At 43.3% G+C, this 20,903-nt stretch overlaps 2 protein-coding genes across 2 annotated transcripts in view; one reads left to right on the forward strand and one right to left on the reverse strand.

Moving 5' to 3' along the window:
• FAM161B (FAM161 centrosomal protein B) overlaps window positions 1-4,189 on the reverse strand; it is a 90,949-nt gene extending 86,760 nt beyond the window's left edge. Inside the window, exon 1 of the mRNA XM_086937469.1 lies at window positions 4,031-4,189. Within this exon, the coding sequence (XP_086793595.1) occupies window positions 4,031-4,093 (63 nt within the window). The 5' untranslated portion in view covers window positions 4,094-4,189. The remainder of the gene's footprint in view (window positions 1-4,030) is intronic.
• Window positions 4,190-4,403: 214 nt separating this feature from the next.
• Window positions 4,404-20,903, forward strand: part of COQ6 (coenzyme Q6, monooxygenase) — a 100,120-nt gene continuing 83,620 nt past the window's right edge. The window contains exon 1 of the mRNA XM_086937468.1: window positions 4,404-4,778. Coding sequence (XP_086793594.1) covers window positions 4,628-4,778 — 151 coding nt within the window. The 5' untranslated portion in view covers window positions 4,404-4,627. The remainder of the gene's footprint in view (window positions 4,779-20,903) is intronic.

A 20,903-nucleotide genomic window follows, 5' to 3' on the forward strand; every position in this document is an offset into this window, starting at 1 on the left:
GAAATAAACTGAGTCCTACCGTTCCCACTAATACCACAGCACAGAACTGGCTTTCAACACGAGGCATTGGTTTCCACAAATGTGGATTCTGTTCTATGTGTATATGGGGCAAACACGGTACAAAAAACTTTGCAGGACATGTGGAATGGTCTATCAGATTAAACACAACATCACTTGCCTTAGCAAGTTTGTAGTGTACATCATCGAATGCCAATGTGGCAAGATGTATGTAGGGAGTACCATTAGGGCTCTCAAAGAGAAGATAGCTGAACATATGAGAGCTATACAAAGGAGGGACCCCAGATACCCGGTAGCCCTTCATGTCGCAGAGTGTCAACCCAGTGAGGACGACATTAAAGTACGTGTTTTTGGGATCGATCTAATTCCCCTCAATATCAGAGGGGGCAATCGTGAACTGATGCTCAGACGTAGGGAGGCCACTTGGATCATGCGCTTACGCAGCGTAGAACATGGGCTTAACTACGATTCTGAGCTCCAATATTTCCTTGGAGACTAGAATCTTACCGGGGGGATCCTTGGTGCACACTGACTGATTTTCTGTACAAATACTCTGAACTCTAGGGTGATGATAACAGATGACAACATAAGAGACTTCCTCTCTCTAGGAGTCAAATGTATTCTACTTCTATGTTTCAATGTATCAAGACAACTATGTATACTGTACCACATTACAAGGCCAAATGTTTTGATTATTAAGATTGACAGTACAGACAATTGTCTACTATTCGCAAACCTTGCTGTTTACGTACATATTCTGAGTCCCGCTATTGCTTTTGAAGACTTGGTTTAAATTTTAAAAAATTTAAATGTACGTGGGTATGATGTGTCCCCTTTTTTCTCACATTTACTCACAATTTTTCGCACTTTCTTTCAAATATGCACCTCACATCTGAATAATCCAGCCACACCCAGGCTTGGCCCCGCATGCTCAACGTCACAGTTTCTTTTCTTCTTCGTTTTCTGATAATTTTATGTCTACATAACAACTGACATAGGGATTTGATCTCTATTTCCCTTATCAATTTTATGATTCTACTCCCACACATGAGCAACAAGTAATGAGTTGCATTGGCAAGTAGCGGGATTTTGTGATTCACTTACATTTTAGTGGACTACATTCACTCCTTTTCCTTATATCATGATTAGGTATTTTAACAGTGGACAAGGACTGTTATTTCCATTAAATTAGACATAGACGTCCTCCTTTTCCCATATGATTTCCCCTTTTAAAAATGGCGCTGACATACACATCGTTTTGGAGCACGTCCTCTATGTCTACCATTCTCAATATAATCCCTCCTCTCCCGGGGTCACGTGTTCGTACACGAGAGACGACCGCCGGGAACTAACAGAGGAGGGATTGCCTGCAGCGGGTGAGTGTTAGTTTCTCCACCGCTGTGCGATACACCACGGACCCGCGTCTTATTTAATAAGCGTTGGGTGCGCGATGCTCTGAACGCATGTCCCTGGGACATTTGTCTTACTATAATTTTGTATTTACTCGCCAGCACACCACCGCAGAGGTCACGTACTCGTTTCCTCAACTTGGCGCTATAAAGAATCCCCTCCCGGCTCTCCGCCTTACAGCATAGCGAGATACAGGTAATCCTTTGCATTTTCAAAATTTTATCCTTTAAGAGCGACTGGGCAAGCAATTTTCTAGATTTCTATAACTAGCAAACTTGCTTAAACTAACTGCATAGCGCTATGTAACAGAAACTCATGATTCCCTTATCCCCTTTTTTATATAGCGCTATACTTTCAAATGGAAATTACCAGTGGGATACGATAATTCTAGCCATACACTGCAACTGATTACTTTGTCAAACAGCTTCGACTGTTTCATATACATACAGAATACCCATTGGTAAGAGAAAGATTTTCTTTGCTGCCCGAGACTCAACTTAGTCCTGCAAGCATTTGCTTCCTTTAGAAGCCTCCTTATGAGTTCCTTTTTCTCTTTTTTACCCTTACCTTATTTAGCTTGAAACTGAGCTTTTAAAGACCCAGACTTACTCCAACCACACATTGGAATTGGAGTGGAAGGTAATACCTATCATCCATTGAACAGAAGATTTTGCATGAATTGTGCTCTCTGGATCTTTAACCTATATAGGCACCCTTATCACTACCACGTCATGAGGCCACACAAATACCTCCTCACACATCTAATTAGATTAAATATATTTGACATCTCACGTTTCATTCACCATCACTACGAACACCCTCTAATTTCTAGGACCACTGTGTACGAGTGACACATGACCACACATTGGTCTTTTTAATCCATCTCACTCACTACGTGCACATTAGCACTATAGACCAATCACTTGCCCGAATATGCAAGTTTCTTCACCAAATCTCACCAACCATGTGCGATACAAACGCACGTCACAACTGCATGTCGGTTGCACAATTGTCACCATATGCAGCATCAAGTGAAACATGTTTAGATAACAATTGCCTACATTATTTTGTATTACCAGCCCTGAAGAGTCGTGTGACTCAACCGCACACGACGAAACACGTGTCGGCGATTGTATTATTCTCAAGTCTGGAGAAAATTAAACATCTTGCTGTGACAAGAGGACTTACACCAAAGAACCTGCTTCTGCGCTTCTTTTTAACTTTTGGTCATTGTACCTTGTTTTGATGAACACACATGTAGTTGCGAGAGCTTATTTTTGTTAATTTGCCTTGTCTTTTGACTTGTTTGGACGGTTAAGGGTGTTTTGCCGTCTGCTCTTCACGCACTACACAACGACACTCCTGCTCCTCACACACTTTGTAACGTCTTAACCCAGGCAGCGCGCCCTTCTAGTCCTAATTTTCTAAAAAACCCTTTGCACAGTATATATCATCTCCTTCTGTTTGCTCTATTTGCATGATATGCATTTTGTGATCTGCGTGGTACACATTCTTTGCAGTAGGCATGTTACCCCACTGTGGCTACCTTACCATGAGTCAAAACTTCTACTAGACAAACCTCTGATCTCTCTCAATAAAGAACATTAATCATCAAAGTTATCTTCACATTTTTATTGTTGCCTGAAAATTGCTGGAGACAAGGAATACAGCAGCAGGTACTTTTTAATCCATAATGCACTTGCAAACACAATGCCCCCACCCTAAGTCAGCGACCTTTGTTTGCTTGGTGCATGAAGATGCAAGCTTCATATACATGCTTTTATAACATTTGGTCTGATTATTATGTAAATGTAAATAACAATAAAGCATAGATGCAAACTGTGACTACATGCCTGCTTGTCTCTATATTTCATTTCAAAAGTATGCAATTGTATTTGTTTAGCGGGCAGTGATTTGTATGGGGTCACCGGAAAGTCCACAAGGTTGTCCCTGTCCCCCCCAGAATTTTAGAGTCTCCTACGCCCCTGCCCAGATCTCTTCACTGGGGTGAATGTTTTGATTTGTTCTGCATTCCGTCCATCAAATGTTAGTCTTTTTGTATTACGTTCCCAGCATATACCTGAACATTTGGGAACAAATAAGAGGGGGATTTAGAGACAAACTCTAGGTAAACTAAATTACCCTTTTTACTTGTAATTTCTTTGGGGCGCGGGGGCTTAAGAGGGAATAACGTAGAAGAACACACCTTTTAGCTTACAAAAAGTGCAGTCTCCTTACTATTGAATAGTACCACCAATAGGAGAGGATGTGGTGTTACGGCCAGAGCTGCGCGTTTTGGAACTGGGGAAACAGTGAACGAGTCTTGGCGTCGGCTCACCATTCGACATTCTGTTCTGGGCATATCACTTAATCTCCTGTGCCTAAAACAAAATGAATGCGACCTCACTGGTAAAACGCGCCAATCCCTTCGTTCGCGCTATATAAAACTGCAAAAATAAATATGTATCTATAATTAGATGTTATATGCACCGCCCTGTTTCATATCCTTCGCCAGGTTAGCATCCCCTCCACCTGGTCAGCATTTTAAACCGACGACTACACCATTGCCTGATGAGACTCCCGCCCCTGGCTTAGACTTCACCTGGTATTGCTCCCCCCGGCTCCCTCTGCTCTCAGCGTCCTCAGGCATTCGGGACACGGTCATCTCTGGCAGCAGCTCTCAGGCCCAGCCCCTTTCGCTCCATCACCGCCAGCATTGGACAGCGGAAAACTACCATATCCACTCACGTAGCTGCGCTCCATTTTGCCCTACCTTCCTTCCTATTTTATCTACTATGATTTGTTAGAAAGGAACACCACGTGATTAAGGCAGACGCGTTCTCATGGAAACTGCACTCCAACCCAATGCTAACCTGTAATTGGTTGGATTAGATAACCTCCTATCCAATTATTTAGAGTCTTTTTCTTTCACCAATCCGCGTATTTCAGAGAAAGTATGGAATCATTAGCACCGCCCTCCAAGAATGGTGAGCTCTGATGGGTAGTTCAGCAGGAAATAGGCGTGTCGCTCCAGAGTTGGAGCGAGCAGCGTGACCCCTGGGCAGCCTTGGGGCATTGTTTGGCTGGTGCCACTTTAAGCACAGGCACTCTTTTTCGAGTCTTCTGGACTTCTATCGGGCTTCTACTTTCTACCCCTTGGAGCCCTATCTCTCCAGGCTGCTGAACTCCCCACCTGGAAATGCTTCTCCCGCCGGGAATGCGGCTTCTGAGCCGGCTCCTCGCCCCTGGGGCTCCCCGAAGAGGCAACAGTTCTGCGACCTCCCCTCCCCTGTATGATGTGGTGATCTCTGGTGGTGGCATGGTCGGTGGTGCCTTGGGGTGCGCACTGGGTGAGTAAGATGCCCCCCCTCACAATGCTATGTACTCGGCAGGACCCATGCTTATAAACTACACGCTTTTGCGCCAGATTTGCTATTCTTTGTCTTTATTTACTGCGTTCCCCACCATTACAATACAACCCTGTATATCTTTATTGACACGAACAGCGGTGCATGCATTGCCAATGCTTGGTTTATAAATATAAATATAATATATTACAATATAAATACTGAGAGACTGCTGTGTAATCAATATATTATGTAAAGGTTGGCTGGATCATAGACAAAACCATGCCTTCTAAAAGGGTTGAGGATTTTGAATTGTAGAACTTACATAGTACGTCATGTCCATAAGGAGGCTGCTAAGAGCTCCATGTACATCTGGCTCTTGGGCGCTCTCTTTGAGGCTCATCTTTGATAGGGTGTTGGTTGTGAGTGAAGATGGGGCGCATACAGTCAAGCGGTGACTGTGCTTTAGGTATTGCAGGAAAAATGTGAGAATTGTTTACTATCTTCCGAATTTAGTGTGAGCGTCTGCAAGACCTTTAAAGGAATGGATCGTTTAGCATTGGGCCAGCCCTACAGTGAAATTGTCTTGTTCCATGGTAGCTATGGCAATTATGGCAAAGTCATAATTTAGATTCTCAACTCCAATTTTTTTCCTGAGCGTCTTAAAATATCCTATGGTTGCCTCAACAATGCTTCTCTACTCAAGCCTTCATTGCTGCTTTCAAATAACTTTTTCAAGTGTTGTCTATTGCTTCTGTTGGTTTTACACAGCCTGGGTGTACATCAAAAGAGTGGCATTAAATATTTCAGTTTACATGCTGCAGAAATGGTTTAGAGTGCTTCTATTTTCAATTGTCATTTCCAGGCCCACTCCTTTATCAGCAACTTCTTGCCAACAATGGCTTCATTGAATTTCGGTGTCTTGATCGGGAGGTTCCAGTTATAGCACTACCTTCACATGCAAATAATATTTATTCTGTTTCTGTCTAGTGTCTTGCAACTTGAAATTGCATTCAATCTAAAAAAGCATCCCCCATTATAAAATCTGACACTATAAACAAAACATTACTGATTGTCGCCTCTTTTCCTCGAAACTACTCTCCTTCTTTTTCCATCCTCAGCATGCCTTTTCTCTCTGGCCACAACCTTCTGTAAGTCACTTGCATGTTAGCCTTAATCTATATTAATATATTTCTACAATTTGCCAACTACTCTTTTTAAAGATCACAACCTCTCCTACATTAAGTCATACCTGGCTCCCAAACAACATCATATCTACTCTAGCTCATCCATTACCCACTAAGCATCTGCACTACCTCTCCTGACACCAATCATAACAATTGCTATAAATGTAATCGCCCACAAAGAAACTGGAGTGAATGCATGGAATGAATTGCTTGAGCACATAAACCTGGTCCCAAAAAAGGAATGCGCATTAGCTATTAGCCTTGGGTTCTGGAGCAACGTGCTGCTCAGCGTAAATTGCTTCAGCAACTAATCAGGTGCTATATAAATGCAGTTACATCAATGCAAGTTTCTTGGCAGATAACAGCTCTCTCTCTGTCTCCACCACAAGTATGTATGATTATGAAAATTTCTAAAGCCGCTGCCATTGCATCTGCCACTTGCTCTATATACCATTAGAGTGAATCCCTTAAATGACGAAATCATGGTTGGGCAAACTCAAACCATTAGCCCGGCACACGCTCCTTCTTAAAAAAAAAAAAAAAAGCAATTTCCCCTGCTGGTGCAATATTTCAAACTACTGAATAAATGAACAGATTTATCTTGTCCAACATATTAATAAAAAAAAGCAAACACTTGGTGCATAACGTTTATCCCTTCGTCAAGGCTGTCTAGTGTATGTAAATCATTAACTTTTAGTGTTCAAGTAGACGAGTAATTCTGTGGTCCAATAGTAATCCTTCGCCTGTTGGCTTCATAGTCGTGACTGGCATAGTGCCCCCCTCACTCCTTTCCTCATTTTATCTTTTAAATGACCTGACTGTATTCTAGAGGGAAAACCTGCCTTACAGAAACACCCAAAAGAGCAATGCATGCTGGGCAAGAAAACATCAGCAGTTTGGCTGGGTAGATACAGAGGTGGTGTTAAGATCAATAGCTCATCTTCATAAGTCTTACAGCTTCGTGTATATTCGTTGCAAAGAAGCAGTAGTTTACAAAGTGTGTACAATATTCCTTGCATCTGATTCACTTTAGTGAAAACATTATTTACATTAACAACTTCAAGGTATTGAGGGAAATGTAAATATGTTTGTGCAGGATGAATGTTTTGTTTTACGTGTAGTACGGAAAACAAAAATGATGGGTGGTGAAATGCTTGAATTAATCTGTCACTGGTAATTCGTTAGGATTGCATTTCAGTCCATGTTGTGCCCACTTTACCACTCAATGCAAGAATCGCAAGATGTGTGTGTATGTATGTATATGTGTGTGTGTGTATATATATATATATATATATATATATATAAGACCATGTCATTTGTCTGTGATCTTATGCAATTTATTGTACGTATTATACTTTGCAACATTGTAAAGTAGTCTACATGACCGGAACCACGTTATATATAACCTCAAAATAAGTAAATTCCTGCACAGCAGAATAGGAACAACAGAAATACAGCCTGGTTTGCCTTAACTGTGTCTAAATCCAAAATCTAATTGCTTTAGCATAGTTTGCTGGTGCCAAAACTTTTAACAAACTTAGTGAAGCCATGTGTAAATGGTTCTGCTTATTGTAAGTAGTGTGTGAGGTGGCACTGCTTCTGCTTTTGAATTTACATTTCACATACATACATTTTTTAGACACAAAGGAGATTACATTAGTTGCTCACTTTTTTCTATCAAGTTCTGAAACCAACTTTAAAACTCAGGCCTCATGTTCCAAAATTCTGTAGTTTTGACACACGCCCACATGTTTTCTCTTACTTGACCCACAGGTCGGTGTTCCTTGTATTTGTGGAGAGTAGCTGAAAACTTCTATATTGCTATACTCCTGGAAAATGAAAAATAACGATGTGGTGCCATTAATTAGGAAATACTGTGCCCCAACAAATCTCTTAATTGGTGGTGTCATAGATAAAGAAGTGTTCACTTCACATCTCACAAAGATGCTCAGATATGGAATGATAATAAAATACCCATCTAAACAGATCCCTCCACTTCTCCCTTCAGCCATGCCAGCTCAGGACCACAACTGTACACAAAACCTCCGATTGGACAACCCAGTGCAGTAGTCAGTCAGCTAAGCAGACTATTTGATTCAAAATACTATAAAAGGCCCTGCACAGCTTTTCAAAGCTACCAGCATACTGAAAAACATAAAACTGTGTCCGTTTCTCACGCTTCATCATCCACACTGCTACGAGCTGCATCCCATAACAGGATAACAGCATTTCAGTTGTCATCACGCTCGACATGGAAACACTTCCCACAAACTAAGGCACACATCTTTCCAATCACACACCCTACACAGTGTAGCATGCTACTTTTAGGTAAGCGCTTCACCCCCCACAAAGAAGTAGAATGCACTGCATACATTTTAAAATAGATAACGTTTGGGTATTTACCTAGGTCACAGTATTTGTGTGCAGTTCTATTCTTTGTGGGTGATCTATTGAGTGTGGAGTGAAATTTCGGGCCCAACTTGTAAAAGGCAGAATCCTGACAGTTTTGTCCTTTCAAAAATCTTTTTACCCACTACAGCAGTTTTCCACCTGTTCTGATATGTAGTGCTCACTATTCTAGTGATCACTGTGTCTCATTCCAAACGACCCTTATTGATGATTGGTTGTGAGTCAACCTTTTAGACCAGCTATCCTAGTAGCATGGACAAGAGCAGTCTTTAGGCTAAACTCTAGAGGGCGTGTTAAGCCAGCTGTTATACCATCACATATACCCCTTGAACACCAAGTGAAAGGACACCACACAAGTTGTTGTGAAAATAAAAGTATATTTATTTAGAACACAACAGCCCTGGACTCTTTATGAGGACAGGGCGCTAAGCACAATACAAAGCTCTTAAAGAAATTCTGAAAGTCACACGATTTACGCTAATGCCCGGGGGGCACAGAAAACCATATACTACAAAAGTGGAATGCGAAATACTAGCAGGTAAGTAACTAGTCTCAAAGGCTTTAGGATCGCTAGGACTGGAATACTGAACCTTCAGATTACGAGCAGGAGGCCTAGGGAGATCGGGTGCAGAGTGTGCACTCTCACGCGGGATGCGGGACAAAGTCTATGGATGCTAGATTTCGTAAAGTTAGTGTTATCGGACGAATCCGACTAGGTAGAGCTGAAACGAAAAAGGATCTGGACACTTAGATAGTTAAGCTATGCTGGAGCACCGAAATGCTCAGGTTACCTAGCCCAGGGGCTGCGGCTGCATAGGGCTGAAAAGACGTCGGGAATCCTCGTTGCAGTCTATGGAGCCTGAAAGAAGAAGTTGCTGGCAGGCGACCATTGATGAAGTTCGATGTGATCCAAGCCTGGATCGGTGATGAAGGATACCTGTAAGCAGAGGGGACCAAGTTCTGAATCACTAGCCAGTGATTAGATGGGCACCAGGATGGCACCGGACGAAGTCACCTCGACCAGGTGAGCGGGCGACGCTGGGCTCTGCAGTCTCTCGGACCAGGAGCGTTGTCGGCGACCAGGATGGAGGTGCGAGCTGTCCCACGATGGTATCTGCTGTCGACGTCGCTGGACCCAGGATTGGGGCAACAACTCTTGGCAAATGCAAGCCCACGCGTTGGACTCAAAATGGCGTCTGGAGTGGACCAGGAGGGTCCGGGGTGCTCCTCTGTTGGAGGGGAGCAAGGGCCAGTCTGGAGCAACCAGACCAGCGATGGAGATGTCGTCATTCGTCGTCAAGAGGGCTACAAGCCAGCAGGCAATTGGCCGGACAACGCAGTGAGCAGCAAAGAGCAGAAGGGCCCCATGCAGATCTCGTGGATGCTGGGGGGCTGGACTTCGGTGCTGGAGCTGCTCAGGGTTAGGGCTTCTCAAACCCCAAAGCACTCACTCGAGGATCCCTCGGCGGTCGTGCTGGATAAGCGTCGTGCAGTTCTGAAGAAGGCCGGTCCCTCGTGGTCTCGTCACACCCACGGATCTCAGCTGGGCTGATGATGTTGGTAGAGGTCCGAGGTGCCAGGGAAGCCGGGTCTCGTCGTGCTGGTCGGTCTGGTTCCGGAGGAAGGACGTGCAGCAAACCGCAGTGTTCTTAGTTGGTGCCTGCAGATGCAGGGTGACTACTCCTTAGTCACAAGGGAGAAATCTTAGGAAGAAGTCTTGAGTTCCTTTCGTAGAAAGTAGTTTCAGGATTCAAAGATGATCTAATTTGGAAGGGTCCCCGCTCCCACCTTTATTCTAAAGAAAGGGGCTGGTACGGGACAAGGTCCTGCCCATGGGTGGGACCAGGAAGGGGGGTGGTTACACCCCTCTCCCATTCCGGACTTTCCCTAGCTCAGGGGCTGGTGTGCCCCTGGAACTGGTTCAAACTGGCAGATGCACAGTGAGCACCGGGGTGCCACTTGCAGTCACCTTCCTATTCAGCCCTGCCTACCTAGGATACACAAAACCCTGTATGGGATGGTGCTAGCACCGCCCCTGACAGGAAACCTTTTGTCCAAGCTCCCCTCGCTGGAAGGACTCCCAGCTGCAGGGGGTCAGACTTGTGTCTGTGGTGGCAGCATCCATTTAGTGATGCTGAGGCTCGAGTTAACTTTAACCGGGGTTCACAGTTACATACATGTTGTGTCCCTCTAGAAGGGTGGAATGCTAACCCCGTCGCCAGAATTGGCGAGGGGTTAGTATTCCAATTCGTATGACACCTTACTCGACATGTTTTGATAAAGCAATACCAAAGATAGCAAATAACCGCGAGGATTATAATGCACTTAACGCGTACCATATACTCTTATCATAGAACATCTATTAGGACTTGGTTCCGCAAGCTGCAGACAGGCTCAGCTCATGCTAGAGCACCATCTCACATAATTCCAAGCACTCTGCCTTACTTCGCATTCTCAAAAAGATCTTCCGCTGGATCCCCCTCGAGACAAGAAAGACTGTCCCCCACGCCTTGGTCACGAGTCGACTGGACTATGGTAACACACTATACGCCGGAATCTCAGCAAAACTACAGAAAAAACTCCAGCGCATCCAAAACGCGTCAGCAAGACTCATATTAGACATCCCTCGCCAAGATCACATCTCCGGACATCTAAAATACCTCCACTGGCTACCCGTCAACAAAAGAATTACTTTCCGCCTTCTCACCCACGCACACAAAGCCCTCTACAACCTAGGACCCGAATGCCTCAACACTCGACTGTCCTTCTACAAACCCACCCGCCAACTAAGAACGTCCAATCAAGCCCTCGCCGCAATCCCGCGCATCCGGAAATCCACCATGGGTGGCAGATCCTTCTCCTTCCTGGCTGCCAAGACCTGGAACTCTCTCCCCACCCACCTCCGCCTTACTCAGAACCACATCTCCTTCAGAAAAGAACGAAAAACCTGGCTGTTCGACAAATATTGAACCCTTCCCCCAGCGCCTTGAGACCCTCTGGGTGAGTAGTGCGCTATACAAATGCTCGAACTTGAACTAGGATTGTTAAGGCCTGCCATAGGAGTGACTGATAGGAATACATGTGTCTATTTTAGGGTTAGATATAGGTATACTATATCTACAGCAAAGGGTGATTACACCACTTTGCCCCAGCTGTCGTGCAGCCAGTTGTGTCAGATTTAGATGGCCAGCCAGGGGTGGCATAATACATGCTGCAGCCCCTGGTAGGCCCTGGGTTCACCTATGCCCTGAGTTACAGGGTCGGATAAGGTGGCCCAGTACCAATTGGTAAATGCACCTAAGGTACACGTCAATTTAGTGAGAGAACAGCAAGGCTGTGGGTCTGATTAGCATGCCCACAGCCAGAGAAGTCGTAAACCAGTGAAGCAAAAAAGCAAAAATCTGGGGTGATCATAGGATTGCAGACCCTACTCTCCTACATACATTGATTCTTCTTTCCTATCCTTCTCAATGTACTCTCTTGAAACCGTAAAACTATTCATGTAAAATCTAACATTTCTTTGGAAATTTAAAAAACATTTTGCAACCAAAATTTTGACAAATTAATTCATTCATGAGATTATTACCTGGTGTTAGTTATTTAAATAAAGGAGAGAGCAATAATTTGCACAAACATTTCATGGTTACAAAAAGGTTAAACATGTTATGTGGTGAATCTTTATCCTGCTGTGTAAGAGTGGTGAGCTGCCCTAGCTGGGGCCAGTGGAAAAGCCAGGCTTTCTGTTTCTGTAGAAATTATAGCAGGTCGTTGGAAGATCTAATGTGTAACTGGAGTTTCTCCCAGACTTTAGGAGCTAGATAAGAAAAGTTGCGACCTGTGACTCTGACTCTTCACATGCAGGGAATGTGAGTGAGCATGAGGTTGGCAGAGCCAAGGTGTCTTTTCGGAGTGTTGAAGTTGATGCAGGTGTTAGTGTATGCTGGCCTTGGTTGTTTAGCGCTCTGTAGGTGAGGGAGAGAAGTTTGAAGAGGTCACATTTGTGACTCGGGATCTAGTGGAGGTCTGTGTAATGTTTGGATATGGAAGTGCGGAGTTGGAGGTTGAGTATGAGTCTTGCTGCTGTGTTTTGATTGGCCTGGAGTCCTTTGATGAGTAGCATAGTGATTCCGACATAGATTGCATTTCCATATTCCAGTTGGTTGGTGATCAGTGCTTTTAAAAGGAGTTTTTACCCACTGACCTACCATACCAGCTAAGTCAGCCACTTGAAATTTACTGGAGGTTAAGAGATATGAAGACCTTTCACAAGCAATGCCGATTTCTGCCCATTATCAGTTCGCTGATTGCTGCCCATTATCAGTTCGATAACGACCGATTGCTCTCAGTCGACCGCAGCTTGAACTAGAAAGATTAATGGACTTTCAGTTAGTAGCGAGAAGGTGGCATTCCAACAGCGGTGGAGGGGGTGGGGGGGACATCAACACAGTGCCCTTACAGATATCTATGCAAAGCTCCTCCATGTGGCACTGGCTGAACCACGCCTGCACTTAAAGCTGACTTCATGAAATTGAGGAAAGCGTAGAACACAAAGACAGCAAGCATTAAAAGCTGACTTCTTGAAATTGAGAAAAGCCTGGAACACAAGGCTACCAGAAATATTTATTTTATAGAGCTGCAAACTTCCCCGTGCATGCTGTACTTTCTGAGCAAAACAGATCTAAAACATTTGCAAACTGCTGAGGATTCCACAAGCACTACGTGAACCTATGCATCCAACTTAATTAGCATCAGATTAAGAATATTGAACACTAAAAGTACTATAGTGCTTGGGCAGGCCACCAGATGTACCAAGTCCAAAGACATGTGCCAGTGAGCTAATGGGGCTACTGCCCAAACCTGTATTTTTGGGTAGGACGGTTTCCCTGAGCGTTAGGGATGCACTCCTTTCCTGGCTGCTATTGATCAGAAATTGGCTGAACGAACTGCTTCTTGTACCTTCATCCCGACACGTTATGAATACTCTTTTCTGATGATTGGCAAAAAGCATGACTGATGCATCAGATTTCCATTCTTTACTCAGCAAATATTAACTGCAGAAGTTTTGAAACTATTTGATGGTTTTCAATGTGGGGCACTATCCCTTCCCCAATCATTGCTTTAAGTGTTAGACGGAGAATATTGAATACTATAGGGTCTAGAGTGCTTGGGCGGGCTCGTAGCTGTTGTACATAAAGGACAACCATTGATATGCTGTGGCGTGTGCTAGGTGAACAGCTTGAAGCTTGTAGGGTGCACTCCAAGTGTTACAGTCTGTGTGCCTGGGTCCTACCGCTGCCTTCTTATTCAGTTGGTGTTCATGTGAACTTGGCACCATTCACGCCCAATTATACAGTAATTGTGTATATATGGAGTCCTAGCAAGTCATCAGCCTATTCAAGGCTGTTGTCAAGGGAGCTTATTATTGTTGCTATATGCTTACTGTATGACGTTGGGCATCTCATGTGGCGCTAAAACATGCAGGGGGATCGTACATTGCTTGAGAACTTTTTTCCTCTGGAGTTTTATTTAGTGCGAACTTGACCCGCAGGTATCAGAGCGCCTTACATGATGAGCACCAGTTGCGTTACACACGGGCACATTTATTTTTGTTAGGCACTGGGAGATTGAGCGATTCGCCCAGAATCACAGGCTGTTGAGTGTCCCTGCTGAGACTCGAACCCGGTTCCCCAGCTTGCAGGTCGACCGCTTTAGCCGTAGGGCCCCATCCTCTCCCCACTTGGTATCTTTAGCCTCTATCTACATCAGCAAACCCACTATAGCTTAAAGTAAAACTACAGCATTACAACTGCAAACTTGCAGCACTGCAACATCTACCATAACTTCATTTGCATGGAAGTAAAGTTGCACATCTGCAACAGCTCACGTGAAAAACCTCTGCAGCTCTTCAAAGTCACATCTAACGCACATGATTGACAACCTCACATTTTCAAAATCTCAACCTGCAACCTTCACACAGTTGCTCTGGAACAACACAATTGTGCAACAGTTTGGCTGTATAGATGCAGCCTTTCAACTGTATAAACTCTGTAAATCTACAGGTGAGCAACCGTGCTGTGAAGGTCACAACATGATTCGAACAACGAGTATGTTTATGTAGTCGAGAGGTTCATATTTTCAGACACACATTACACTAGTTTAGCAAAATAAAAATATATATTTGCAATGCTTATTAACAATTACAACGGAGTGAATTTCATTGGTCTCCTGGATTAAGCATGTACTTCCAAAGTTAGGACAAGGACTATATATAATATGACTGCTTCTCTGATTATAGACATTGTATTTTTCACCTAATTTCCTCATTGTTTTATCCACTCTGTCCGTTGTGGTGAAATGTGTAAGATATTTACTGCCTCCAGGCTCTCATGTATCTCATTGGATGAGGCAGTTTTTCATCTATTTTTCTCATCAATGTTCTCTTCTTTGTCCTTCACTTCTTCTCCCCAAACTCAGTGTTACCGGTTCTTTCTGGTTTGATTGAGTATTTCAAGTCCTTTCATTGTTCGCTGTTTGTGCTTTTGGGTTTCTGTGGCGTACATCTTTGAATGACGGTTGTTAAAATAAAACCATTTGTAAGTGCTCATTGGCGTGGGTAAAACATTTTTAGATGGTTGAGAGTTCAGTGAGCGTCAAAAAGTGAGTAGAGAAGTTTTTAAAAAATAGGTGGGCAGAAGGGGGCCAGAAAACACAGGTGGATGGCTGAGAAAGGTAATAGAGATTAGGGAGTGAAAATAGACCCTCTCTGGTACTGCAAAAGAAGGTTTGACGTCAGCAGCAGAAAGAGGACCATATCAACAGCTTGCAACAGACAGCTAAAGCTTTCCATAGTCGCGACCTAAATAGGAGATGGGTGGGTAGTTAATGAGGAGCGGGCAAAAGAAAAAGAATCGAGCGAATGATGCTTTTAGAAACATACCTCCACTAAAATCTTCATTGGATAGCACATTAAAAAAAATATTTGACCAAGTTATGGCACTGTTGTTGTAAAAACGTACTTTGCATATAATGAATGTTTGAATTGCTATTAACAGGGTTTAGCTTCATTTGCCATGGTCCGCCTTCAACCCTGAAAGGTTGCGAAAGCCTCATCGGGACCTCCGATTGTGAGATGAGTTTGTTTGCTTGTGGATATCTGTTGAGGTGCATTAACTGGGCTTATTGCACGACCTGAGGGGGTGCTTGTGAACATTTCCTACATCATGTTTACGCAGATAGTCTCCTAAAAGTACACATGGTGCATTGGTGGACAAGATAGTACGTCTGACAATGTACACTCTGCGAAGGCTTTTTTTAATATCCACTCTTTAGATTTTCTTGCATTTGCAACATTGTGTAAAATGTGCTCTAATTGTACACGGAAGTATAGAATTCAAACAATTTGACTTTTTGAAAAACTTTTTGGGCATATTTATCTCTATCCTATAAACAGAATTGTCCGTTGTATTTCGATTTGAAAGTGGTAAAGCTGACTGCAGTATTTTAATAAGGAAGCAGCAGTACACTATTACACTGTGATTAACGTTGGCTCCATGATACTCCCTTTAATGCATTTTTCAATGTTGCTCTTGTATATCTAATTACATTTTGCGCACATTAGAATACTGAGGACCAGTTTTACTACTGATAAGTTAAAAACAAAACCTGCCTATACAAGAGAATTTATGTGGGGAGGTCACAAGTGCTTTATTTACCTGCAGGTGGTTCAGTTTTGCCAAGTTATGCTGCACTTAGAATCAGGCCGAATACTAGTAAAACGGTACAATAAACACATTTACATGGAGAAAGCCGAGATAAATGCTGACATTTCTTTCCACTTCTGTGTGTTTTTTTTGCCTTCTTGAATTTCTTTCTCTCAGTGCAGGGAGTGTTCTTTCATGCTTTTTATCACGGTCTGTGACACATCGAGTGAGCAATAACATCGCACATAAAACAATTAAGTTCAGAGCAGGCTTTTTTGTTTATTTGTATAAAGTTGGACCTTTGTCCCTGCATTTGTTGAAGAGGACAATGCAAACCAGTTCGCGGTAGTCCAAGGCTGTGGACCAGGGTTCGTTTGTTTAAGTCGGATGTCTGAAGTAGGGCACTGCACTATCCATGGTCAACCCAGATATCAGCTATACACCTTGAAGTTATTTATGGACATTGCTCCACACAGACCTATTACCAGCTCTGTTCCCGTCTGTGGCATTATCAGGTCTGCATTATTTGTAGTGCCAAAGATAGTAGAAACCCAACTAAAAAGCACAGTTACTTACATCAAATATTACATGCCAAAAGACGAAAGAAACCGCTATTAAGACAACATTTACTCGAACATAGTTATCAATAAAACGCACAAGTGAGGTGCAAAGCACATGGGGACAGAATTAAGTCAGCCAGCGCATGCTGGGGAAGTGGTGAATGGCTGCAGCCCAAGTGTATCACCGTTGTAGCAGATTCTGTGTGAGTCTCTTCTTTAAGATAACCCAGTCTTACACGATCTTCGAACATATGGGAAGATACTTCCATATTTTTGAGCAGGCAACCTTCAGAGAGTTACCTCGTTATTTTGGTTGGGCGTGATTCTGTTTTCCAGGGAAGACTTGGTGTTCTGGGTTGGATTTGTTGGTCTTCTAGCAGGCAGCTTTAATCTGTTCTTTTAGATGACGCTTGATCCTTTTTACCTTGGGCGAAGATCAGCCGTAGACCATATTGTGTACTTATTGTAATTTTTCAGTTTCTTTCTCTGGGAGTCCTGTGTGTTGCTTTCTAGATATCGCCATGGCTCAAATGAATAACTTGCCACTAACAGTTATTAACATAGTTTATTTTTGACAAGGCTTACCGATGGAAGTTTGCTAGAGACGTGCATCACTTCCTACTTGACCAACATCTGGAAGGTCTGTTTCTCGCAGATATGTGTCTCACAACAGAAAATATTTCTATTTTGCACTTCCCCATAGCCCCTCCACTCCTGCCCCATTAATACATTTACCACATTGATCCTGCTGTCAAAGACTGAGTGGGCTGTTATTTACTAAAAGTGGCTTTCATTGTCCATTGTGAACTCATCTAAAATACCCATGTTTCCCAAAAGTACTAGCTAAGTAAAGCAGGCTGACTTTTATTGAGGATTTAGACACTTTTTAGGTTGTCTAGAGACAGAGAGGAGTCCAAACTAGATTTAATCGAAGTCCCTCAACCGGAGGATGAGTTCCACTGTGATGTAGACCTATACCAGTGAATGATAGTTACCACCATACAATTAATGGGGAGTTTGTTCTGCAAGAGGAATATGAGCACTCTTTTGAAGCCAATCATAATTATAGTCTCAAAGCCCCAACTAGGATTAGGTCATTACCTGCGATGTACTGTTTTTTAAAAGACACTACAGCTGTGCTGTTCTGCTGGAAGAGCACTCCTGGTTCCAGATGAGTGCACCGTCTCTAAAGTTTTACAACTTGGGAAAGCAATTTCTCAACATGAACCAGTTGAACTATAAACGTGCTCAACCGGACCATGCATATATGTTTAGGAATGCTGTACCAGTGCCGAATATCGGTACACGCCAGAGCACTGTGAATCTAGATGTTACTTTAGATCAACAGCCCTTAAGGAAGAGCACATGTGACAGTGCAACAGGGACGAAAGTATAACCTAGAGCAGCTGTTTGCATACAGCTTATTCTGCAGCATAATTGTGTCCGTATAAACAGCTATAGAAAGTTATGGAAGAAATACTGCAAAATGTGAAGCGTACAAGAAAAAAAAGAGCAGTAGGCCATACTAGTCTCAAACATCGACGAAGACATGCCTCGGTGCTGCTGACATCCTGGATGTGACTGATCTCAGGGGAAATATGGCAGGAGCTTGCATTATTGAATATCTGTTTGAACACCTGATGGATGGGCTCAACTGTGCTCTTTCACCGTTCACACTCTTTAGACAAGCAGTGGATGTTGATTAACTCGGCACATTGTGGAGGACATTGACCCTATCACATTCAAGGAGCTGCTATTGTGGATGTTGCTTCTTGGAAAGTGACCACAACATCTTGCATAATACATGAGCTATGAAGATCTAGCCCACATATTTGCCAACTCTAGTGCAGACTTATGCAGCTGGACTCAAACCAACAGGGTACATCATTTTAAGTGTTCTTTATTGAGGAGAAGGCAGAGACCATTCACAATGATTGAAATTAAATAATTTTCGTTTTCTCTGTACATTCAGGTGCTATTAGAGAAGGAAGCAATAGAAGTGCCGCATTTGATAACTCTAATTCAAAGTGCAGCATAGCTGTGTGTAATGTTGCTGAATTACGCTTCATAATCCCCAATAAACACAGAACATTTAAGCTCAATTTAGATAGGTCCTTTAACACTTTTTAGGTTTCGTCTGCACCGAGCTGTGCTTGAGAAATGTATTGTAAATTTAAAAAAAACCTTAAAGGGGGCTTAGGGCCTAACTATTACTTTCCCTTCGTTGGCTCCCACGTCACTCTCCAGTCCAGTCTTCCTATTGATCAGCGGTTCGCCTTGGGATCCTGTTTCCTTTTGGGCTTCAAGTTGAGTCTTTGTCCGTGAAGCATGGACCAAGTACTTAATCCGGTAGCCAGTGTCCTTCCAGTGGCTACAGGATCCTGCAGATACTCTCTTAATTACTTTCCAGCGCGACCCCTCCACTTCCTTTTCTCTTTAAACCATTTTTTCGTGCTGGTTTATAATTTAAATTTCAATGCTTCCCCTCCCCTTCACTTAAGGATACTCAACCTTTCAACACAACACCCTTTCTCTTTACCCAGCTAATTTTTGTTGCAGGGTTATATGGGGCAAATTCGGCCCGAAGATATTGGATCGCTTCATGTGAGCACCATTTACATTATGCAAGGTCATATTAATTCATATGTTTGTTTGCTAGGCACAGGTAGATGAAGTGATTTGTTCAGAATCACAGGATGTTGAGCGGATGCAGAGTCTCTAACTTGGTTCATTCGGCAGCGCTGCCCGGTACACTACATTCTCTCCCAAGAGGAGAGGTTGCCCACCCCCGCCAAAGTATTAGTTGCTCAGTGGACAGGAGGGTACAACTGAGGCGCTCCATAGCCCGTGCTTTAAATGCAGTAGCCACTTCAGCAACAAATGTGTCATGAGTGTTTTACATGTGACGTTTGAGGACTAATTACTTCTCTGCTTTAATGGATGAGGTAGGAGCACTCTCGCAAAGCTGGACAGCACAGAAGCCGCAAAGCACGAGCATTGCAGATCTGAACCAGATCTACAGTCGGAGTGTGGTCAACTTGGAAGTGTTCACAACCGTTATGTCATCAAAGAGTGAGTGTACTTCTGACCTGGGAGGGACATTGGCTTGTTTCTGCAGTCGGGAACATGTTTGCAGCAGGATACCGTTGGTGTGCTGTACAGTCTTCCGGAAGCGATGTGCTGCACACGTGTACTGCACTATACTTAGTTCTTCTTGTACTTAAGTTCATTGACACTTGGGTGGTTTAACTCCTAGATGTTACTGGTACCAAATTTATGGTACTTTAATTACCTGCTGGGATGTATGGCTGCGTGTGTCGTACCGGGATTAGAACTGTAGACCACCAGAATGCTGCCTTTTGAATTACCTGCTGGGATGTATGGCTGCGTGTGTCGTACCGGGATTAGAACTGTAGACCACCAGAATGCTGCCTTTTGAATTGTTCTGCTGTTTCTAACAAAAATTAGGTTTATTATTGTTAAAGGAAGTTGTTGAACTTGAATTCCGCGTGTTTAAATCCAGTTGAGATATTTATCAAACATGATTTCTTTTTCCAATTTTACAATGTTGACAGGGATCGAATATCACGAAGAAATATGCTTCCAAAATCAGTAACGCAAAAAACAGTGTGACCATCCCCAGGGACTACCTTACTAATGGGAGCAGAGTTCCACATGAAGTATCCCTTTTAAATGAAAATGGGTACATTGGGTTGTGTCCAGGAGTTTTAACAGGCTGGGGATGGCCATAGTTATAAGAAACAGAGGCTGCAAACAGCGGCTTGAGTGCTAGTGGAAGACAAGGTACCACTTCACTCCGAAAATGGTACAACAGCTAGACTATCTTGTCTCAGAGGTGAGATGCTTCTGCAGCCAGGGACTATCGATTTGCATTCCAGTAGTTGTACTGATGTATCTCAGTGCGAAAAGTAATAGTACAAGTATCCAAGTACAAATTGATGATCTGTGCTTAAACGTTCCATGAATCCGGATTGACAAAGCTTGTTGAGAATTGGGCTGCGATGTAAGCTGTCGGAGACTTTCTCTACATTGCTGTGAAAGTGCAAAAAAGGGACCTAGAGACTGACTTCATTTCAGTATTAATTAAATGCTTGTATTTTCTCTGACCCATCTCCAGTTATTTATGCCCTACATGGATAAACCTAGGCGGTACTTAAATCCCTTTGGCCTATTCAAACTGGTACACAGGTCCAATTTAGCACCTGCGGCTGCGCTTTCTCAATCAAAGCCCCTCGTTGCCTTTCACACCAG

Source organism: Lissotriton vulgaris, chromosome 9, assembly GCF_964263255.1.
Source record: "Lissotriton vulgaris chromosome 9, aLisVul1.2, whole genome shotgun sequence".
Classification (NCBI taxonomy): domain Eukaryota; kingdom Metazoa; phylum Chordata; class Amphibia; order Caudata; family Salamandridae; genus Lissotriton; species Lissotriton vulgaris.